At 60.1% G+C, this 10,147-nt stretch overlaps 1 protein-coding gene across 3 annotated transcripts in view; it reads left to right on the forward strand.

Annotated features, from left to right (window-relative positions):
* PLEKHG5 (pleckstrin homology domain containing, family G (with RhoGef domain) member 5) overlaps window positions 1-10,147 on the forward strand; it is a 45,751-nt gene that overhangs the window by 19,602 nt on the left and 16,002 nt on the right. For 2 of the 3 annotated variants that reach the window (XM_008567000.1, XM_008567001.1), the window contains exon 2: window positions 582-658. In XM_008567000.1, the coding sequence (XP_008565222.1) occupies window positions 582-658 (77 nt within the window). Of the gene's footprint in view, window positions 1-581; window positions 659-4,224; window positions 4,316-10,147 lie in introns of those variants that run through there. The other variant, XM_008567002.1, reaches the window with a different exon arrangement.

Raw genomic sequence — 10,147 nt, forward strand, 5'->3', positions numbered from 1 at the left:
GGCCCCCGGCCCCTGTCCCCGCATCCTGCTGGCGGCGCGCGGCGGCCTCTCTGCCCCCCTGCCCTGCCCCCGGAGGGAGCGGCGGCTCGGAGGGGCCACCTTCAGGGTCCAAGATGGACAGCGGGGAAAAGGGGGTGGCCCCCGGCCTTCGGGGGATGCCTGTGCCTGCAGGGGCTGACGTGGAGGGCAGGGTTAGGAGGGGGTCTCGGACCCCTGGATTTCCCCTCCCCTCCCCCCGCAGCCCTGCCGGGATCCCCCAGGAAGTCTTGGGGCCCCCACAAGGTCACCGAGCCCCCGCCCCCCACAGACTAGTGGCACAGACAGACGGAGCAACTTATTTCCAAAGTCGTGTTTTCCCGGTGGAATCTGGATAATTTCCCTGGGGAACTGCATCAAGAAAAGGGCTCTGCAGACAGATCCCGTGCAGATAAGTTGGCGTTTAAAAGAGAAAGGGACAGTGACCTCCTTTGAAGGGAGGACTGAGGAGACCGCCCCACCCATCCTCTGGCTGGGAGGCCACAGGGGCCCTGGGGAGCCTGGGTGCCCCTGCCGGACTGATACCCTCTGCTCCTCCTCTGCAGACGACCAGAGCCCAGCCGAAGAGAAGGGACTGCGCTGTCAGAACCCCGCCTGCATGGACAAGGGGCGGGCGGCCAAGGTAGGGAGACTGGACAGCCTGGGGGCGAGGGGACAGGGCTCTCACTGCCCTCTCTGTCCAAGCACTGGATATCCACGGGGGCCCTGGCAAGGACGCAGTGTCCTCTGGGTTCAGGGGTGGGTAAGGCCACACGGAGGCAGAGGGGCTGCCCTGGTTCAGGAAGAGTGTGTTGGGGGGGACTTCTGCAAGAACGGGGGGAACGGGGTGCCCCAAAGCCCTTTGCTGCTCTGTAGTCCTTGCAGCAGCCCTGAGGTGTCCCCATGTCACAGCTGCAGCCCCATGTCACAGATGAGGAAGGTGAGGCTCAGCAAGGGGAAGTGGTCCCCCGGGGTTCTGTTCCAGTGCCCTGCTGACCCTTCCTGCGGCAGCTGGCTATTCTTCAGGCCTGAGCATGGATCTGGGACACTTTGGGACTTGATGAGCGTGACTGTGGCCACGGGGATGATAAAAGGAAGAAAGGGCCAATCGGTTCCAGGGCTCTGGGGCTGGGAGTGGGGCAAAGCAAAAGTTAGGGAGAAAGGGGGCAAGAAGAAGAAGGACAGTAAAAATGCTGCCTGGCACTTCTGCCTGTGACGCACCAGCCCTGTGCCTTATGTGCTGCGTGGGGCAGCTCTGCAGGGAAGGCATTGTCACGCCGTTTTCTAGATGAAGATACCAATGTTCAGAGAGATGGTGGGACTTGGCTGAAGCCCCAAAGCTGATGAGATGGAGCCAGGGTTTGAACCCAGGTTTACCCCTCCCAGCACACATTTGAGTGACAGTAACTCAATAATAATTAATAATAATAGTAATATCTGCCACAACTTAACTATATCAGGCCCAGGTGCTGCGGACTCAATGACTCTTCCCTCTGGCCGTCTGAGATGGGGCCTGTCCTTATTCCTACTTATAGAAGGGGAAACTGAGGCTCAGAGAGGTTAAAGTCAGAGAGCTGGGATTTGAATGCAGTACCCAGGTCTGTGTAAAGCCACAGCCATGTTCCTGACCCCTGTGCAGCTCAGCTCTGCCAGTTGCAGGAAATTTCACATGCCACCCTCCCACCTGCCAGCTCCCTTACTCCCTACCTCTGCCCAGAAACATTCACATTCATTCTGCACAGGAGGACCTTGGTTGGGAGGAAACTGGAGGACTGTTCTGGGGGTAGGAAGAGGAGGGGGCGGCCTGCAGTTGCCGTGGTCACCGGGCAAGGAGGCGGCTGTGATGTCAGATACAATCTGCGGGCACGGATGGTGCTGGCATTGGGCTCTGGCGTTGGCTGGTTGTCTCTCTCCCAGATGGGGGTTCCTGGCAACAAACTGGCCTCAGGTCCCGCAGCTTACATCCTGCCAGGGACCTGCAAATCCCTGAGGCCCTTGCCTGCCCTGAAGGAGTGGCAAGGGGGGCCAAGGCCTTCCATCCCAGCCACTCCTCTGGACAGCTGCTCCCAGGGCAGGCCTCCAAGCTACTGCAGGCAGGGGCAGGGGTAGGAGGCCTATGAAAAGAGACTGGGTCTCTGGAGGCCTTCTGCAGCCTCCAGACCTCAGCTCCAGCCATGTCCTGGCCTGCCTGGAACTCAGCACAGCTGACATTGGCCTCAGCAGCCAGAGGGTCACCCAGCCTGCAATTGGGGAGTCTGGGTCCTGTCACTGCTGGGACCCCCTTAGGGACAAATGGCACAGACTCATTGTGGGGACAGAGATGCCTGAGTGATCAGAGGCAGGAGGGCCAGTCAGGGAGGACATGCTGGAGGAGGTGCTCTCTGATGGACGTGAAAAGGTGGGTGGGTAGAGCAGAAGGCAAGGGCGGTCCGGGAAGGGGAACCGCCCAGACAGAAATGCAGAGGCAGGGGCTGGGAGGCGGTGGCGACCTTCAGGTTTGGTGAGAAAGAGGAGCAAAGAATGCGCAGAGGGTGGCAATTAACCCTTACTGACTGAACGTGTTTGTGTGCCAGGAGGGGCGGTAGGGAGCCCCGGGAGAACCTCAGGGGAAGCGTGTTGCTCTTGCTACCGCATGGCACATAAGGAAGCTCAGAGAGGCGAAGGAACTTGCGCACATCACACAGCATGGCTGGCAGAGCTTGGCCTGCAGTAAGGCTTGTCTGATCAAGGGCCCCATTCTTACTCTCCAGGATGTGACTAGCGTTTTGGTGGAGATGACTTCATTCATTCACCAAATCAGCTTTGAGCATGTGCCAGTGCCAGGCCCAGTTCTAGGCCCTGGAGATTTCCAGGGAACAAACGGGATGCTCTTGGAGCTGCCAGCCTAGCTCTGCCGGGAGGAGGCATGGGAAGTGAGGACGTGATTGGTCAAACTGGACCCCAGGCTGCCCTGGGAAGGGTCACCTTCAAATAGAACTGGATCCTTCTGCTTCTGGGTCCATGCTAGAGGTTTTGTTTGAGGCTCTCCTGGGTGCCATGGCTTCTGAGATGAATAAGCTGCCCCACCCCTACTTCCTGCCCTTGGAGTTCACACTGGGAGGAGGGGGAAACCAGGATGGGCTTCCAGGAGGAGGGGGCTGGAGTGCTGAGGAATAAGGAGGTATTGAGGTGGAGGACGGCTGAGTGGGCAGGGGAGGGAAGTTGGAGGCTGTAAGGAGTGAGTGAGGCCAGGGAGCGTGGGAAGAGGGGAGCATGGGGAGAGGGAGGCAGGCTGGACCAGGACCTCCCTGCATGTCCAGGTGAGAGGTCTGGACTGTATGCCACGGACACCCCAGGACAGAAGTGGTGTCCCCGCCTCTCCCCAGGATGAAGACATGTCGCGTAGCCCATAGCTATGAGCTCCAGGATCAAGCCCACTCCCTCTCAGCTGTGTGACCCCGGGCAAGTCATTATACCTCTCTGAGCCTCAATTTCCTCATCTGGAAAATGAGGCTTCTAGAGTCATAGTGAGGATTAAAAGGGGCCCCATTTATAAAGCGCACAGCACAGAGCCCAGCATGTCATAGGTGTTCAAGGAGATGCTAGCTATGATCATGTAATTCATCTAGTGTGCAGCAGGAGATTAAAAAGTCACCTCTAGACTTTGGGAATGCCCCCTGTACCCTTTCTGAGATCTGAGACCTCCTGGGTTCCATCCCAGACGCCACCCAACCACGCCCGGCTAGACAGATGTTTATTGCACGCCCGTTGTGTCCCCAGGGCAGGTGGAACTCAGAGTGTGGGGGAGAGGGAGGAAGTGGTCACTGTCTCCTGCCCTCACTGAAGACCAGAGTGAATGCCAGGCAGCTTGATGACGTTCTCCCCCTGTCCTCCTGCTAGGTGGCTATAGGACAGTGTCTGGACTCCCTAGCTCCTTGATGGGCTCCCTTGAGCTGGACACTCTGATCAAAGACTGCTCAGGACAGACTTTGTGACCTGGGGACATGGAGGAGGGCTTACACTGGACCATAGGGGACACTGGGCCACCACATTTGAGGGGACAAAAGACTCAGGGGTATTTATCCTGGAGATAGGAGCCTCAGGGTATAATCTTCCCATGAAGGTGATGATTCTGGCAGCCACCATTCAGCACCTGCTGTGTGCCAGGCCCTGGCTGAGTGCTGCACGACAGCATCCTCATGTAATCCTCCTCACGCCCACCCTATGCAGCAGGGACTCAGCTGCCTCCAGTTTATTGACGAGGACACTGAGGAGCAGGAGGTGAAGTGACTTGTCAAGGCAGGACCAGTACTCACACCAGGTCTGTCCATCCTCCCATTCCTAAGGAGCCGCCAGGAGGAAGGGAGGGGAATTCCTTACGGCTGCAGGGCCTCGACAGGGAGGCGAGTTTTGGTTCAGTATAGGGAAGAGTTTGCGGCAGCGGGAGCTATCCCCCCAATGTGGAGGTAGCGAGCACCCCGTCCCTAGACATACCCAAGCAGAGGCAGAAACGGATGACTAGAGGGACTGCAGTGTGCAGTGCTGGGTGGATTTGATGACCTCAGAGTTCCCCTCCAGCTTCACAATGGGCTGTGAGGTGGCAGTGATGAGTCAGGGGTGTGTGTGTGTGTCTAGGGGAGGGGTGGCCAGGAAGGGGTGGATCTGAGATCCCCGTGCAGAAAGAATGGGCAGGATATAGTGAATAATAGGCAGAGGGAGTCACCTATTCTCCTGGGCAGTGCTTTGGGGGTAAGAGGCGGGAGACCAGGGTTGGGGGATCTTTGGAGGTGATGGTCCCTTTAGATGACAGTCAGCTGTAGACAGGTGGTAGTCTGGCAGGACCAGAGAATCAGTGTGAGGGGGACTCCTGGGCTTTGGCTAAGTAATTCTGGCGGGGAGCAGGTGAAAGCTTGGGACACCTGGCCCAGCAAGTAGGGACAGAGGAGAGGAGCTGCCCTAGTGTGGGCCTAGCCCCCAGCAGGAGTCAGTGCTGCCGAGGAGGGCAGCTCCTCTGGGACAGGCACTGGCTGTCTGGAGGTCCTGGGCCGGTGAGGGGCCAGCGGGATGGTGGTGTAGAAATGTTGAAAGTGTGACAAAGCGCCGTTGGACCCCTGTCTCTGATCTTGGAGTAGTAAGGGAAGGGGTGTGTGTGTGTGTGTGTGTGTGTGTTTGGGGTGGGGTGGCCTGCCTCTTCTGGTGGCAGGACCAATCCCTGTATCCCAACACACTCCCCCCACCCCAGTCCTGAGCTCTGGGAACCACCAAAATGTGGAATGGTCCCCATTATCAGCTGTGCCAGGCCCAGGAAGAGAAAGGCAGGCCGTTTCTGGGGCACCGTGGAGGGTGAAGTTCAGAATCCAGCCACCTATAATGCAGCGGAAACGAGCCTGGCTGGGTCGATACCGGGGTGGGCTCGGCCTGCAGGTCCCCTTGCCTGGTCCCCCTGGGGTCTCCTCTCGCTGGCCAGGGCAGCTTCCTGTCACGGGCACTCGCCCCGGATGGGCAAGCTGCAGTCTTCAAGCCCAGGTTAATGACCAGGGACTTTGAACTTTCCGGAGATCTGTAAAGGGCCGATCCGCTCGGGGACAGCGGCGTCCCCCACCGCCTCCCTGAGCCTGGACCCTAGATCACCCCCAAGCCTCCTGCCATTCCCTGGGCCGCGGGGCCGCTCCCTGGCCCCTCCGCTCCCCCATCCCAGCCTGGCGACAACGTAGGTACGTCCCGGCCCGCCCAGGTGGCAGCGCCCGCGCGGCCTACCGTAATTCCCCTACCTCCGGCGCCACCGGTCGGCACAGTCGACTGAGCCCGCCCCGCGGCTCTGGTCCCCTCGCCCTGCGCGGCCCCTGGGGCTTTGGCAGTCTTGGTCGGAGCTCCGGCCACAGGCGAGGAGACCCATGTCCCTAGGTGAGTCTCCCGGGGAAGTGGGGGCTGGGCTCCAGGCGGGGTGGGGGCTGGGCGTCAGGACACCCTCGAATTAATGAACAGGATCCGGAGTCGAGGGTCCCATGCAGTCCCAGTGGGTATCCAAGATCCCACCTGGCACTACGTCCACTTACTTGAGGGTGGAATGGGCTCACGGGCCCGCCTCTGCCCCAGTGAGTCTAGGGTGGGGTCTTCTCAGATAGGGCCCTGAGGACTCTGTGGGACCCCGGCCCCTGGGTGGGGCTGTTGGTGGGGTGGAGGGTCCTGGAGGGGCCTTGGTCCACGGGGTGGTTGGGAGATTTGGCCGACCCTTCCCCATCTGGGAGTCCCCAAGTCAGTCCCAAGCAGGAAAGTCCTCTGGAGGCCGGCAGAGGGCGCGAGAGGCTGCACCTCGGGCAGTCTGGGTGGAGCCTGGCACCTGCTTGGGGATTGGGGATGGGGATGATCTATGAACCAAGGAGAGGCCCTGGCCCACCTTGATGGAAGACCATGAAATGAAAGCCAAAGGGGTTCCTGGGCCCTAGAAATTCCTCAGTAACCTTCCACAGGTTTGGCGGGGCCCTGGGCGTATTTTAATGCTCCCCTGCCCCTTGGCCAGGGTCCAGGCACACACTAGGACCTAGCAGCCATCCCTAGATACTAAATTCTAGAAGACTGGCCAATACCCTCTGCACAGGTGGGGAGACAGGCCCAATCGGGGAAGGGCAGGGGTGGGTGAGCCTCAGAGCCAGGTCTTCTGAAGCCCAGGCATGTGCCTTCTTTCCCCACTCCCTCCCAAGGAGCCTTCTGTGTGGCACTGGGGAAAGGGGTGCCCAGATCATGTGCTCTGATGTCGTGATGCCAGGCTCCAGGGCCTGGCGCATTTGTGCAGGTGCTGGGCAGGAGGTGAGGTTCATAGACTGCACCCCCTCCCTCTCTGCAGCACTGGGTTCCAGCCTCTTGCATCCTAGCCAGGACTGCTCCCTTGGGAGGAAGGGGCCTTGCTGGCCGTGGGCCTAGCCTGAGGAGAGGTTTTCTGCATCCCTGCCATCTGTCCAACACAGGGCCAGGCCTTAGGCAGGTCCTGCCTCCAGGTGGGGACAAGAGGTGAGGCCCAGGCCTAGGGGAAGGAAGAAGCCAAGTGGGCCTTGCGGAGTGAGCCTGGCAGAGTGAGCCTGGCAGAGCGGCCCGCCCTAGCCAGCCTGCCCACGCACGCCACCTCCACCCTTGGATTTCCAACGTGGCGGGTGGAGCCTTGGGACCAGCAGGCTCCCAGGGGAGCTCAGCCCTTGTGGAAAACCCCTGGGTAGGGGTGTTCTTCCAGCCAGGGAGCCCCAGCTCCTGGTTCCAGGCCAGTCTGCCGTGTGCAGATCGTGGAGCAGGCTCCAGATCTGACCCCAGACCTTTGGCCTCTCCTGGACAGGGAGCTTCCTCTCCCACCCCAGGCTGGGCTGGGGCCCCAACCCATTGTGGGGCAGGGATGCCCACAGGATCCCTGAGATGACCTCTGCTTTGCTGGGGTTGGGGAGGTGGAGATGGGGGAGAAAAGCTGGGGGAGGGGGGTCTCTACCTCGGAGATTCCATTATTCATCAGCCTCAGCATCTGGTTTCTGGATATCAGTTTCAACAAGCCGGCCCTGACTCATGAGCCTGGAGCTGGGGCTGGGCTGGGGATGGGTCCCCTCCCCAGGGAGTCAGACTAGGACCTCTTGGGCCTGCTCATGAGCTACTTCAGCTTCCTGCTGTAGAAAGGAGGCAGGAGTTTGCTGAGACCCCCTCCTCCCCTCATGCAGGGCTGGGGGTTCTTTTCTCCCCACTCCCCTCTCGTTATTGCCCTGGGCAACGGGGCCCTGGCCCGCTAAGTAGCGGTTTCCCACCCTGGCCAGCATAACCAAGCAGCAGCATGACTCAGGGATGCTTAGGTGACCTCTGGTGACCTGCCCCAGCCCAGCCCTGATGGTCTCCACTTGATGCCACCTGTTACCCCATGGCAGTGGGATCCCCCAAGCTGGCTTTGGGCTCTGCCCTCACCCCAAGAAGGTGGTCCACAAGGCCCTGCTGCCCAAAGCACCATTTGGCTGGTCTCCATGCCCCCACTCCTGCCCTGTGCCTGAGGCACAGGAGCAGAGGTCCACAGCACAGGCATCCCCTTCCCCACTTACCAGCTGGTGACTTTGGGGAAGTCACCTAACCTCTCTGGCCTTAGTTTCTTACTCTGTTAGGTGAGGACAGTAACAGTATCTCTTCCTTAGAGTCTTTGAGAAGAGTGAATGGGATTTGCTGCCCAAAACTCCTGGGACAGGCGTGACACTTGGGAGTGCTTAATGGAAGGTAGTTGTTTGCTTGGGTGGCAGGGGCAAGGGGCCTGGCAAGAGCACCAGCATTTGAGGTGGAAACGTATGTGCCCAGTGCCAGTGGGCCCAAGGTCATGATGCTAGCAGGAGGGAGAGGACCTTTGGTCCAGCAGTGGGAAGGCTCTGTTGACCACTGGCCACAGGAAGGGATGTCTTGGCTGGAACCTTTCCTGCCCGCCCCCATGTCCTTCTGCAGCATGCAGCCCCTTCCTCTGTCTTCATCCACCATTCATCGATCTAATCTACACTGAGCACACCTACTGGGTGCCAGGACCAGTCTAAGTGCCCAGGACATAGTGTGAGCCTGACAGCCGAGGCCCCCAGCCTCTGGAGAGGGTTTTGTAGCAGGGAAGGGTGATAGTGAAGATGTGAACAAAGAAATAGCATCAGTTCAGGTAGTATTACATGCGAAGAAGGAGATAATTCAACTTAAAGGTTCGAGAGTGGGAAGGTGAGGAGCTGTTTATTTTGAGGAAGGCAACATTTACTCTGGGGCCTGGTGCTAACTGTCTGAAGGTTAGGGGCGCCTGGAATTCCAGAGAGAGAATACAGAGGTGAAGGCCCTGAGCTTGGTGAATCGTAGGGACAGAAGGAAGGCCAGCCGGAGGACCGCCATGTGAGACCAAATAGGAGGCCGGGTGGGAGCTAGGCCACGGTGGGATTTTATTCTAAGCAAGATGAGAAATTTTAGTTTGCAAAAGATCTGCCTGCGGTGTGGACAGCGGATGACTTGGGCTTTGGGAATGGAGGCGGCCCTTGAAGGCTTCCAGCCCCTAATAAACTACTGCCCCCTCCAAGCTATCGGAGCCAGCCTGTTCGCCAAGTGGTTATAGCAGGCGGTGTAACAATTCAAGTGCTGGGATCTCCTTGCCCTCCAGCCGCCAAAAAAAAAAGTCAGAGACCTTCACTCAGCTCCCCCACTCCAGCCTCTTTCCCCATGGAATCAGATGAAGGAGGAACTGTCTGGGGGGTAGGGAGGCTGATGACAGGCGTAATGTCCCCCTCGCCCTTGTGGGTACTAAGTGTCTCAAGGAGGCCATTCCGGAATCCCAGCTGAGAAGACTGGGCTTCAGTCCAGCCTGTGGACTCCTGTCTCTTTATGTCACTTTATCCGCCACGAAATGTATGGGGATAATAGTGCCTGCCCCCCATTTCCCGGGAGTGAGTGTGAAAGCCCTTTAACGACCGTGCAGCCGGGACCCCCGCACCCCAGTCCGGGGGTCGGCGTCCTCTCGGGCTCTGCCGAGCGCCCCCTGGCGGTGGGGATCCCTCCTGGAGCAGCAGGGACCCCGGGAAAGAGTGGGGGCTACACGGTTTTCCAGACCCCCCCGCCTCACCCTGTGGGAGCCCCTCCGCCCTCTCCCGCCAGCCGCCTTCCGTTCGTGGCCCCCACGGGAGGTCACAGAACCCCCTCCGCTCTTTGCCTCCTCCACGGCCTGGGCTCAGGCTCTGGGGGGAGGTCTCCAGGACTGTGGGCGGGCCGAGGCGACCCCCTGGAGGTCCTCTGAGCTCAGGGTGTGTGGCTGGGGCGGGGGAGTTGGAGTCGGAGCACAGAGGGGTGCCCGGGGCTGGCCGAGGAGCAGGGTCCAAGGACCCCGAAGGGACTGTGGCCCTGTCCAGGCCTCCCGGTCTTGTGTTTCCAGCAATCTGGGAGCTCCCTGGGGGAGGGAGCGGGGGTCCCCAGGGTGGGGGGAGGCTAAGGTGCCCTTCCGGCTGGGAGGGGTCCCGGGCATTTGCATTGGGAGTGGGGTGGGGGTTATAGCAGAGTGGGCGCCCCGGGGCTGGGCTGGCGTCAGGTGTCCCGGGCAGGGGCGGGGGTGCTGCAGTCTCAGCCAGGGGGTGTCAGCGGCGCCCCCGTCGCTCCTCTGCCTCCAGCATCCAAGGGGTTCCGGGGGGAA

The sequence above is a fragment of the Galeopterus variegatus genome, unplaced genomic scaffold (assembly GCF_000696425.1).
Source record: "Galeopterus variegatus unplaced genomic scaffold, G_variegatus-3.0.2 Scaffold284, whole genome shotgun sequence".
NCBI lineage: Eukaryota > Metazoa > Chordata > Mammalia > Dermoptera > Cynocephalidae > Galeopterus > Galeopterus variegatus.